General features: G+C 32.6%; 1 protein-coding gene across 1 annotated transcript; it reads right to left on the bottom strand.

The window, feature by feature from the left end:
* Positions 1-127: 127 nt before the first annotated feature.
* On the bottom strand, positions 128-13860 carry KLRF2 (killer cell lectin like receptor F2). The gene is made up of 6 exons (XM_019713478.3): positions 13718-13860; positions 10528-10626; positions 8377-8424; positions 4444-4592; positions 4061-4176; positions 128-1652 (listed from the first exon to the last, which is right to left on the bottom strand). The coding sequence occupies exons 1-6, from the start codon at positions 13803-13805 to the stop codon at positions 1535-1537; spliced, it is 618 nt and encodes a 205-aa protein (XP_019569037.2). The 5' UTR covers positions 13806-13860; the 3' UTR covers positions 128-1534.

The raw sequence follows: 13860 nt of genomic DNA, 5'->3' as shown, positions 1-13860 counted from the left end.
TGAACTGTAATTGAAAAAATAAATGTAAAAATAAAATAAAATAAAATAAATGGTGGTTGTTCTAACAAAAGTGGGGGAGGAACTAACCTGATACATGCAAAAATAAGTGATCAAACACTAGATTTTTTAAAAAATTTTAATTTTACAAGTAAGGACAGTAAGAAGGACTTACGGCACATCTCTAAATTGAGTACATAAAATTCAAATTCTGCAGAGCATTTGAAAAATCATATCAATACTGCCTTTGTTACATTAGCTTGAGTTTACTTTCCTGCTTGGTAACCGTAATCTATGAGTACAAGGAATGAGTATCAGTGGAAGTGAAGAAATAGAAACTTAACAGGATAGAGAAGCTGGAGAAAGAGAGTATCTAGGTTACAGGGCAAAAACATACAAACAAATCCTTCTCCTATATCTTTAACGGAGGAGGCTTACTTCCTTAATTAGCTGCAGATGAAACTTTCTGACAAATAATAGGGAGATTTTTGTGAGCCCCACCTATAAATGTTCTACCTGGCAGTATATGTGAATGCAAATGACTTTTAGTAATCCTGGAAAATATCAGCATGTAATCAAGTATGGGCATTTCATATCTGTGCATCATGTTGTAACCAAGAAAACTTGAAAATGATGAATTTTAGATGCCGTTGTGTATTGCACAGAGGTATTTTAAATTTTGGCTCAATTTAAGTTTTAGTTGATTCATAATATAGGTTTTACTTTTATTGTTGCCTCCTAGTTACAAGTTAATTTTGTTCATTGCTTAGCAATTTAGAATAATTTATCTTTATTTTTCTTAGATTCACAGTTAGTAGGATATAAATTCCAGATGGTTTAGAATGAACTACACACAATTTCTTGAAGAAGTGAAATAACTACCTCACAAGTGGACACAGACTGTTTCATTTATTTTGAAATATGAATGTTTTGAATAAATGAGAGGAAAATAAGAAACTTTTTATAGAATTTCAGTTAGAAAACTAAGGGTGTAGGACCATTCTCAATATAGTAATGTTTAAAATAAATTTTATTAAAAGATAATAAATTGAGGAATTACATTAAAAACAAGATTATATATTCAAATAGACACCCTATGCTTACAATACCTGAATAGGTTATTATAGTTGAAAGTTTGATTTCTTTTTGATAAAAATTGAAAACAATTAACTTGGTGTAAAGGCCCACCACAAAGGAAAAAATGGCATATCTATATCTACATGCCTGGCCTATTCACCAAATGCTCAGGAATTAGAACCCAAGGAATAGGATGCACATAGAGAACAGGCAGGCTTAGAAGATTAAATATAATTATTTTTCAGACATTAAAACAATAGGAAGTTATGTTTTCTTGTTTAAAAATAAATTATTATATCTTCTCATTTTGAAGTCTTATTTCTGTATAGAATATCTGAAATTTTTATATTTGAATAAAAAAGAAACAAATTTGTATTCCTCTAAAAAATAGATATGCATTGTTAACATCCATACACATTTCTTCCACTTCTTTATTTAAATGCAGATTTGCTTTTCTTGTTCAGACAACATCTCTCTGACAAATGCCATTAAATTTGGAGTGACAATCTTCAGAATACACTTGATTTCCTGTTGTGACAGCACAGCTCATGATGTTAGTTGGTCCAATTACTGAAAAACTAGGAGACAAAGGACAGACTTTAGAGAATTTATCTTAAAATAATAGTTGTATTTATTAAAGATTTCTCTAGCGAAACTTCTATAAATTTTCCTCAGCAATCAAATGTTGCAGTTTTCGAATGGACGCTTCTATTGTTGCCAATGATTGTATTTGGGCGCTCTTGATTTGCTTGCCCTCCAAGCCCTCCCCATTGTGATGCCACTCTTATTTGAGTAACATCACCATAGAAGCTCAAGCCTGAAGACTGGAAGCATCCTGTCTCTTCCTTCCCTCTCATTCCTCACCTTGCGTAGCTCACCAAGTCCTGGGTATTCTATCCCCAGATAAATCCTTATATTCATTCTCTTCTAGTTCATACTACTGATACCTCCCCTTATCTCTGCTCATTGCCTTCTAACTGAACTTCAGTTTCAGTTTCACTTTCCATCTATTCATTTTCCACATAGCAGAACAAATAATTTTCTTTAAAAGGTAATTAGATGTTAAAATGGAAGTTTTGGTAAAGAATGCGTGGCGATCAATATGTTATACCAATGGGAGTTACAAAGCAGTAACCTACTAGGAAAAAATTAATTTCTTTTTAAAGTTAAAGTAAAAACCACTTAGCTGACTATTAAATTCCTCATTTAACTTCAATGGTATGATAGGGATAGGAAAATGTGGGGATAAAATATTTTTGGAGAAAGCTATTTTTTAATTATTCTTTCTAGTTACTGATTACTGTTTAAAACATAAAAAACAAACACTACTATAACCCTCTGCGCATCATTTTTCTTAAATAATTAAAGGAAAGCTTTTAAAAAGAAATATGTTTCCCTAACAATATGTTGGTTTCCAAATAAAATAAAAGAGCCCAAGCATTTCTTACTAATTTTTGTCAAACATGTCAAAATAGTTCCAAAAATGAATACTACTTTATACATTAGTTTATATTCATGAAAGATGATGGTAAATGGAGAATAGAAGTACCTAAGAGTACATAAATGTTGTCACACAGCACCCTAACCGTTTGTCCCTACCATCCTTTCCTTAAGGAAAGAGGGTTGCGGGGTTGTCCCTCTTAGGGGTTGAGTTTATAGGTTTCCTCTCTTGGTCCCAGTATGCTGGGTCTGCGGTCAAAGACGAGTAAGTTTCCTCAAGGGAGGGACGACTTAAGCCAGACGGGACCCCAGGGACCCCCATGAGTTAATGTGAAACTAGGAGGGATGCCCCTCCTCCAATGCTTTCTGGAAGATGCTGACGCATGCTTCTGATGTCCGGCACCCTATTGTGCTAAGGAACGTTAACTGAGCGAACTTGTCTCGCTTCCAGCTTAGCTCATGAGGTAATTGCTCTGAGAAACCTACTCCCCCAGGGGTTGTACACACCGCACCTTGATCATGTGGGGACAGCATGCACAGGTTGCTTTGGGACAATATGATTGGGTATTGGAAATATGCTAATTGTATCAGTGGTGTGAGAGTTTTGCAGACCCTGCCCAGAATCATGTGATGCCTATTGTAAAAAAACAATAAATACCCACGACGACCCGATTCGGGGCTCCAGTCCCTTGAGGCTGTGAGTCCCTTGGTCCTCTGTGGTTTCTTTGCATTCAGTGTCTCTTGTCTCTTTATTTCTATAATAGAATTTAGCCCTTGCCGCCTCCCTCGCTTTCCCCACTGCTTGTGTTGTGCAGGACGCAACACATAAATATCCAGACTGAAAGTAACTATCACTCCATGGTCTTTGTTCCAAACTTGCCACATCTCAGGTGCTATGGGAGTATAACGTGTAAAGAATATGAGAGCCCAAAGGAGAATGTGTAAATGTATGTGACACTTAAAAATTTTAAAGCACTCTTACATGCCTTACCTTATGTTGTTCATACAAGAACATTGTGAATAAAGTTTCATTGTTCTTTTTGTACAGATGAAGAAATTGATATCAAAATAATTGGGAGAATTTTCTAAGGGCAAAACTTTACTCATAAATTCACAATTTTTGATTTCACCTCAAGAGATGTTTTTATATATTCCAGATGCTTTTACGTATAAGTGACTCTTATCTTTGAATTTACTATATAGAAAATAGTTGCTTTAAATTATTTTAAATGAGATCCAAGTCAGCTTAAAAATTTTTAATTATCATTTTTTGACAGTAATTTCCAGACACCATACTGAATACTTTCTAACTCCATTTGTCAGCATTACTGAATGTTAAAAAAGAAAAAGGAAAGGAAGCAAAACAGAAAAGGAGAAAGAACAGAAGAAAAAGAGAAGAAAAATGAAGATAAAAAAAAATTTAAAAGAAAGGAGAAAAGAAGGAAGAAAGATAAAAAGACTTGGACATCAAGGAAGCTTAATTAAAAACACTTTTCTATAAATAAAACATCACTACATCATCCCTCTGCCTCAAATAACTGCTTACATGTTTTGTTCCACAAAAGCATGTTCATTTATCCACTGCCATTGTTTTTCTGGGGATATAATATATAATCCAATCCAACCAGGACATCCAGGTTTTAAACTCTTCTGTATGAATTCCTAAGGAGGAAATTGTGTATTCATTCATTCATTTTTTGAGAAAAAAAAATGTCAATGCCTATTATAGAGTAAGGCACTGTGCCAGGCATTGATGAAATGGTAAATAATCATTTCTTTAATAAATAATATGTTTTTTATCATAAACAATAGCAATTATATTATGGCTAATTAATGTTCAAAAGCAATGACTATAAACCACCCACGCTTCCTAGAACTGCACCTAGCAGTTCTTCCTTGAGCACTTAGATCTTATTTTTGATCCCTCACCAGCTCCTTAGAATTGTTAATCACTGGCAAATGTGCCTGGAGTTTTGTGCAATCACGCTGACTCTCATTCCAAGTTTTAGAAGAAGTTGAAAACTTGTAACACTTCCCTTGGTTCAATAGCCAGTCATTTGGGCACATACACTTACTTCCTGAAAGAAAATGTAAGAAAAAATTTAATTAAACCCTACAGTTAAAGATAAAATGTGAGTAGTATCAAATGTAATTGACTGGAAAATAGATTTTTACCAACTCGCTTTTCACGATTAAAAGGCAGCTTTATTAGCAGAACAAGAATGAGATTAATTCATGAATCTGTGTATTTCCCAGAATGGGGGAAAGGTTTTGGGTGATGGGTTGGAGTGAGTTCTGACCCCCATAATTAGAAGAAACAGATATATAATTTTTCTTAACTGTTTATTACTAACTGAAAAATAATGAAAGCCTGTTGCTAAATCCCTCCACTATCTGATTCTGACTCCTTTTTCTGGAGGTTGTTTTTACAACCAGCACTTCATTTCTGTGAGATTACTTACCACTACCAATGCTTACCTCATTGCATTGGACACGTTCATCCTCCTGTGTTTTTCATTCACACTGTTCCCTTAGCCTTGAATAGGCTTCTCTTACTTTTTCATCCTCTTAATAATACTTATCTTTTAATGTTCAATCGTATTTCCACTTCAAAAACGAAGCTTTTAACCACACTCATAATTTCTGCCACCTCTAGGACTCATAATACGTAGGTATCATTTAACAAAGGATGAATTGTCTATGTCCTTGTCATTTGTGAACATCTCCATGTCTTTTACCTGACTGGAAGGTTCTTGAAGTGACTGTCATTTTCATCTTTGAATTTCCCATCAATGTAGAACTTTGATTATAGTGTCTAATTGTTGATCATTGAATAATTGAATTAAATATCCATAAGTTAGAGCATGTCATAATTTTCATTGTTAATATTTTCCTCTGTTGTCTATGAGCCTAAAATTTTGTTAAATTCAATTTAAGAAATTGAATTAATATGTCCAGCTAAGATGGTGGGAGAGGGGGAGTAACATCAACCGATAGCGAAGATTATCATGGACTAATTTAAAAAATATAAAATTCATATATATATCCTTACCTTATCAGTATACTTTGTACCAGGTCAAGAGTTGCCAATCCTAGATAGTTACAATTTTGCAAAAAAATATTTGAAGACTCAGGAGAACTGGATTCTAATCCCAGCTGTACAAGTACATAGTTATGGAATAAAAGGTATTAAGTGACCTCAAATATACCTTCCAATTTATAATTTGAAAGGGGCTATTTATTCACTATTATTAATGAGAAGGAATCATTTGGACCAAGTGATTCCATTAGGTGGATATTGGTAGACTGGTCAATAAAGTATAGTTTAGAGCTGCAAAACACATTAAAAATAGTCCAAATGATCAGTGTAATATGTTAAAATATCAAAACATAATACAAAATGTAGACACTGATTGTCCAAAGAGTTGTTATAGTTAACTCAACTTCAAGTGCTGTCTTCTATAAGAAGAAGAAATATGGGGATGAGAATGGAGAAAAACATTTATTTAACAATACTTTATATCAATTCCTGTCTCAGATGCTTTACATAATAATAACAACAAACATATATAGCCACTACTGGGGGCCAGGCAGCTTTCTAAGCACATACCATATATTGAGTTAACAAAATAACTTTATAAAATAGTGGAATATGTTAAATGACCTGATGGAAATATAAAAAGAAAAATCCAGAGTATGGAAATTATACAAAATCATGACCCATTTTTTTCCAAAAAATAAACGGCAAAGGAAAAATAAAATGAAGTAAAGAGGATCTAAAGATTAAGAGACTCAAGAGATATTGAGACATTTTAACCAAATTCAATTATGATCTTTCTTCTGATTCTGATTCTAACAAATCAAAGTGGGGGGAAAAAGGCATTTTAATGCTGACTAGATAACAAATAATATTAAGAAGTTATTGCTAATTTTGTTAGGAATTATTCTAAATAAATTCTAAACGGGCCCACAGGATTCCTGCCCCCTAGTGTACGTGACCTGTTTAATTCCCTCTTCGTGAGTGTTGTCATACCTGCGAATACAATGGTATATCGCTTCCCTGGTTAAGTTAGATGATATGGCAGGATGAAGGCCTTTTGAAGACAACAGAAGAGTGCCCAGTCAGTTGATTTTGAGTTAATGAAAAGAGAGATTATCCCAAGTGGGCCTGACTTACCGTGTTTTTCCGAAAATAAGACCTAGCCGGACCATCAGCTCTAATGCATCTTTTGGAGCAAAAATTAGTATAAGACCCGGTCTTATTTTACTATAAGACCCAGTCTTATCTAACATAATACAATATAAGACTGGGTCTTATATTAATTTTTGCTCCAAAAGATGCATTAGAGCTGATGTTCTGGCTAGGTCTTATTTTCAGGGAAACAGGGTAATCAGGCACAAGACCTTAAAAAGGGGACTGGGCCTTTCGTGAAGGCAGAGAGAACTCTTATTGTCGTTGAGAAATTAAGCTTCCATGTCTTCAGAGGCTGTATGAAAATAACAAAAGGCAAGGAAATGCAGGGACCCTTTAGGAGTTTAGAGCAACCCTGGATGAAAGCCAGCAAGAAAGCAGTGACCTAATTCCTACAACCACAAGTAACTGAATTATATCAACAATCACATGAGCTTGCAGGAGCAATCTCAGCTCCAGAAAGGTGTGTGGTCTGGCCAACACCTAAACTATATCCTGTGAGACCCTGAACAGAAGACTTCGTTAGGCTGAGCCCAGCCTCCCAACTAATGGAGGTTGGATATTAAATATTGTTAGTTTAAACTGCTAAATGTGTGGTAATCTGTTAAACGTCAAAAGAAAACTAACACAGGAGTTACAATGATGTTATGATTGTGTTAAGCAAAAGCAGCCCTTAACTGTAAGAATCACGTACTGAAATATTTAAATATTAAATGGCATGATATCTGGTAATTGGTTTAATATAATTTAGTTTGGAAGAGTGTTGATAGTGGAGATATAGATGAAATAATATTGATTATGTATTAACAATTTTTGACCTGGTTTGAAAGGTACCTAGTTTTATTTCTAGTTTTCATAATAAAAATCTAAGAATATAATAAAATAAAACTTTATGCAGTAGATGTTATTATCACCCCCAATTTACAGATGAGAAATTGAGTAACATAAATTTGTATAATTTTCTGAAAGTCATAAAAAAGATAAATATCAGAGGTGAAATTCCAACTCACTTAGTTTGGCTCTACAGCCCATGTTGTCAACCACTGCATCATACTGTTTCCATACTATATTAATTGGTGTATTTGTCAGGGAAATAGGAGAGAGAGAGAGAGAGAGAGAGAGAGAGAGAGAGAGAGAGAGAGAGAGAGAGAGAGAGAGAGAGAGAATTTCAAGGAATGAGCTCATGTAATTATTGGGGCTGGAAAGTCCAAAATGTGCAGAGTAGGACAGCAGGCTGGAGACCCAGGGAAGAGCTGATGCTGAGGCTCAAGTTTGGAGTCTGAAGAATGAATTCCCTCTTCCTTTGAGGAACCTCAGTGTTTTTTCTCTTAAGGCCTTCAACTAATTGGATGAGGTCCAGTCACATTATGGAAGATAATCTGCTTTACTCAAATCTACTGACTTCGATGCTAATCTCATCTAAAAAGTACTTGCACAGCAACATCTAGACTAGTGTTTGCCGAAATATCAAGGGACCATGCACGCATGGCCTAGTCAAGCTGATACATAAAGTTAGCCATCACATCTGGTTTAATCTACACCAAATGTTTTGTGATGTAGTTATTATATCCCCATTTGAAAGTTTAACTAATATTTAATTTGCCTAAATTCATGTGAAATTTCTTGATTCAAACATAGAATAACACATTACAGACAGAAAAGAACATTACCTGCTAGACTGCTGATATTTACATTCTGTGAGAAATCCATTTTTTTATCTGTACTCAGTGCAAAGAAAAAATATAATGAGTAACATATAAAAATGAATAGCGATCTAGGTATATGAGAATAAAAATACTAGCACAAAATAAAGACATACAAATAAAAATTCAAAATATCTCCCTTCTACTTGGCTTCTACTCCTCTCCTTCCTCAGAATTAACCACTTTTTATCATATCTATTTTTATTCCTTTAAGTGCTAATCACAATTCTAAATATTGTATGTATTCTTAAACCTCATACCTATTACTTTTTTGCATATTATTTTCTTTTTTCCACTAAGATTTTTAATTGATGTCATTTTTTCTTGTTCCAAGCAACCTCCCCTCCAAAAAAAACCAAAGATTTTTTTCACAATATCAAGTTTCTTCAGCTTCTTAGTTGCAATATTTATAGATTGTTTTTATGTAGACTGAATTAATTGCTTTCCAGGAACACAGAACAGCTGATAACCTACAGTGTCTTTTCATTATAGTCTTGGCCTAACTTCATTATAATATCAGTGTCCCCTCCTTTATTTGTTTCCAAAAATACATGGAAAAATTATTTTGCTTAATTACACTTGTTTTAAACTTACATTAAAATCAAGTTCAGAACGTTGAAGGCATTACAACAAAAGGTATATTTTTATATACATTTAAAAATCGGATGTCAATTTGTTTCTCTTTGCTTTGGGAGAAAACTATTTTTTTTTAATTAAAATTTATTGGGGTGACAATGGTTAGTAATATTACTTGGGTTTCAAGTGTACAATTCTGTAATACGCCATCTATATATTACATTGTATGTTCACCACCCAGAGTCAATGGTCCTTCTGTCACCATATATTTGACCTCGTTTCCCTCCATCTACCATCCGCCTCCTCTCTTACCCTCTGGTGACCACTAAACTATTATCTGTGTCTGAGTTTTTATTTATTTGTTTGCCTTGTTCCTCCGTTGTTTTCAGTTTTATATCCCACATATCAGTGAAATCACATGGTTCTCTAACTAATTTTTTATGTAAACTTTTAGGATTGCATCTTTACCGATTGTGTCCTGAAATATGATGAAGATTTATCTATGTATGTATGTATGGTATGTATGTATGTATGTATGTATGTATGTATGTATGTATCTATCTATCTATCTATCTATCTATCTATCTATCTATCTGTCTGTCTATCATCTATCTCAAGAATTACTGGTTAAATGATGCTTACTTAGATCAACTCATGAAAACTAGTATTAGTCATCTAATATTAAATGTTAACAAGGTGGTGAATTTCATATTATCAATAACTGACTTCAATATAAGGGTTTATTTAACCCATCTGGGGGATATGATTGATTCACAGTTTCCCTACCAAAATGCTGTGCAAAGTACAGAAGAATCACCTAAAGTAGAACATTTATTTGCTCTTAGAAAATTATGACATTTTCTATTGTATTAGAAAAAACAAAAAACAAATATAATTGCTCCCCCAAAATAGACCCTTTACTTCTTTGTCTCCCTTAGACAAGTTGCTTTAGGGTTCATCTATATTTAGATATCTCATCTCAAAGGCCCCCAGAGTTTATGTTTCCATGTCAATATTATATATGACAACACCCATTTTAGTCCTACGGTTTTTAGAATCAGTTTCAGCAGAACAGCAAATTATAGAAACCAAGAATTTGTCTAGTTATTCCAAGAAGAATGAGTACAGAATACACATATTAAACACCACTTCAGAAAAAAAAAGGTAAAGTCCATCTAAAATGGTTTTCAAATAGGTCTTTTTTTTTCAGCTAGCGTATTTATACATTTAAATTATTATCTCTTAGTGATACCAATGAACACGTATGCTGTAAAATATATCACTAATTGTTAAAAAAAATTAACAAATCAACCTTTTAGTGGAGGTTATTCAAAAGAAAGGGTGCAGAATAAATACTAGTTTTACATTTGAGTGTTTCTTATTTTTTCTTAAGTTTTAAATAATTTTGTAATATGACTTATATGGTTAGAAAGTTTAATTTACCATTTTTGGATTAGAATGTGGAGCTGATCTTAATATTAAGAAGAATTAAAGATCAATTTATCTTTCAAAAGTGCAAAAATAAATAAACTCCGTACTCACCCCAAAAGTTCAGGCCAATCACCGTCAGCATGAAAATAAGAATCCCAATGCATCCAAATATTAGCATAATACAATAATAATGTGTATACAAGGAGAAATCTGAAATGTTGAAATGGTTTTCATTGAGTTTTAGAACTCTTGTGATTATTCATTTTATAAACATTTTTCTGTCTTGCTTTGTTAATTATTTGGTGATGTTTTTGATAATGTAAAATGATTTATTAAATTCTCTCTATATTATATATAGATATATAATTTATAATGTATAGTGGTATATGTATTATATATTAATATTTAAAGTATAATGTAAATATATAATTTATAGTCTATATATAACATATTATATATAATATAAATATATGTTTTATATTGTATATAAAACATATATCAAATAATATATAATAATATATATGTTCTATAGATCCCATATGTATTACATATAGAAAAATAGAATTATATGTCATATATGATGTATATATATAATGCTATTGTAAATGGAATTGTTTTTATTTTATATTTGGATTCTCCAATGCCAAGTGCATCTATGTCACGTATGTTCTTTATTTTAATGATTCACTGTTAGAAATAAATGAAAGAAAGGAACGTTATTGAAGTTCAATTACGTACCAATCACTATACTGGGAGTATTCACATGCTATCTCACTTTTACATATGATACATTATATTTCCCTGGCTTTGACTTTTTGCACAGGAATCAGTGTCAGCTGAAGCAGCATCGATCTCCAGTTCATACCGCTTACATAGAATTTTTGCTATAGTACTCTTTGGATCAGCGTTGGCAGAAATGGTGTCTTTAAAGAGGAATAAATGGGGCGCCTCCAGAGGCAGGGATATATATGTTATTATTCTCTTTTAATTTTAGCTATATTTGTCCACATATTAGCACTTTTGAATTAGATATATACACTCTTTCTACAAGCAAAATAAAGACAGATATATTTTTACATGCATAAATGATAGAAGCATTTTCTCAATGTAGAAGCACTGTAGCCAATTTGCCTTGCTAATGGCCAAAAATAAATCGGGTAATTTGATACTCAGAAAATTATTCCCCAGTTTTTGCTAGTTTATAAATAAACAAGCACCGAAATCCATAACCGCGGATGTACATTTCATAAATAATTCATGTTGTAAGTCACAATAAAAGAGTGCTATTTCTCAAATCTGGGTAATATTTAGATGTTTTATTTCAATTGATATTTATGGACTTAGAGTAACTCTTTATAGCTATAGTACACAGTAATGTACTGTGCTGAACATAGTAAAACTTTTGAAATTCACTGCCCTATTGTCTGTATTACAAAATAAATCCAAAGTAAGTTTCTATTATTTTTTTCTTGCTTGTGGAGGTTTCTTTATTCCAGCAAAAGTAGAAAGACCTCTACATAGCTGAAAATCCTCAAAATACATCTCTGCAAGTTATGAGGGAAGACCAATTCTAGGCATATGCAATTAACTGGTTCCATACTTGCCAGGTAGGGAAATTTTAAACTCATTGCCAAATAATATCATAGCTATAAATTAAAGATTAATATTATTTTATCTAAGCCACACTGTACATACTATATCAAGCCAGATAACCAGAGAACTGATTACCCGGAATGCATTGCATTGGCCCACTCCAGAAATGCTTGACTAGATGCCATTGGCATCCCTGGGGCAATATTAAGGAAGTGCTCTATGAAACTGCTTATCACTACTGCAAGAACACTAATTGTATTATTTCTATATACTTTGTGAAGGGAAATCTTTTCTTTCTGGATTTAGTAACAAGATTAATTATAGTCATCTTAAACAATAGGTGTAATTGTCTTACAATGCAAGTCAAATAACTGGTTGTGTTACCCTTACTCATCAATTACAAACAAGCTTAGAAACAAATTTATGGCACAAGAAAATATACTTATAGTAACGTAATGTTTGCTTAAATGCAGGCCTAATTTATCGTGTTAGTGCAATCCTTATTTCACTTATTATTTAAATGGATGTTTATGTACCTACACTCAAATTTTATATATTTTTTACTTACCTGTCTTTTACAAGGTGGTTTATAAATTTAAGATAAAAATAGTAATTTAGTTTAACATCCACATAAAAAATTACAAGATAGATTTGCTTTATTATAAATAAAAGTATTGACATTAAGAAACAAAATATTTTGCCCAAGGCCATACAGTTAGTCTGTGAGATTAAAAGTCCAATTTAACTCCAATGGCCCTAGTTTTTACTACATCAAAATAAGTTACTGATGAACAAGGAAGTGTTTGTATCCTGATATTTAGGTCATGAAAAAGACCTGAGCTTTTAGATGATGATAAAAGTATCATGTTTCTGAAAAAACAAAAATCTTGAATTCACTAGATGAAAATCAGAATAGTACATAAGGATATTCACCGAGTACATATGACAGAACTGCAGTTTTTACCAGCAGTTCTATATTTCTGGCTTATGTCATCCCAGCTTAGAGCTTGACTATTTCAACAGAATTATTTTAAAAATTTGTTTTAGACCAACTGAATTTAAACATTGGAATCTTGGTATCTTGTTTATTAAACTTGTCTATAGTAGATATAAAAGGTCTGGGTGGGGGGACTTAGATTAATGTTTTATTTTTCTCTTCTCTCATTCCAAATAGACACTTTTGCCAATCCCATGGCTCTTTTTAGACAATTTAAAAAATACAATATTTGTAAATGAAAATGCTTTTTAAACGGTAAAATCCTGTGCTGATGGTAGGAGGACCACTGCTACTCCTACCATTAGCACTAGATCGTTATCTTCCGAGTACGACAGGCTTCTTTATATGATACCATACTCAAATAATTGCTTCCAAGAATCTTATGTTTTTTGTAGGAGGAATAATTTCTGTTACAAAAATGCTAACTTTGACCTTTTACTTGAAAGTTACCTTTTCATTCTTATGCTACAGCATTGAGGAGATTATACATTATCCTATTAGCATTTCTCATGCCACATGGCTGCAAAAATACTGTTTGTTTTTTTATTTGATGTTTACATGAATCTAAATAACCTATCTCAGATAACATTTTTAAAAATCCCAGAGCATAGTTAACTTTAACACTTTAAAAGTGTTTAAATATAACTGTCTTCCTATGAGAATAATCCAATTTTAAATTGGAGTCTGAGTGAGGAGAAACAGTATTCCTACCTTTAGATTTCTGCCTGGATTTGAAATGATTCTTGCAATTCAGCTTCATATAGCCATCTTCACCTTCCATCTCCTCAAATGTTTTCATGTGATGTTACCCAGAAAAGAGCAAAAAGAAAATGGAGGATATTTTCAGCCGTGGA

Source organism: Rhinolophus sinicus, chromosome 1 (genome assembly GCF_057876585.1).
Source record: "Rhinolophus sinicus isolate RSI-liver-muscle chromosome 1, RSI-T2T, whole genome shotgun sequence".
NCBI lineage: Eukaryota > Metazoa > Chordata > Mammalia > Chiroptera > Rhinolophidae > Rhinolophus > Rhinolophus sinicus.
Note: the sequence above shows the minus strand (reverse complement) of the source record. Positions and strands in the feature narration are given on the sequence as shown.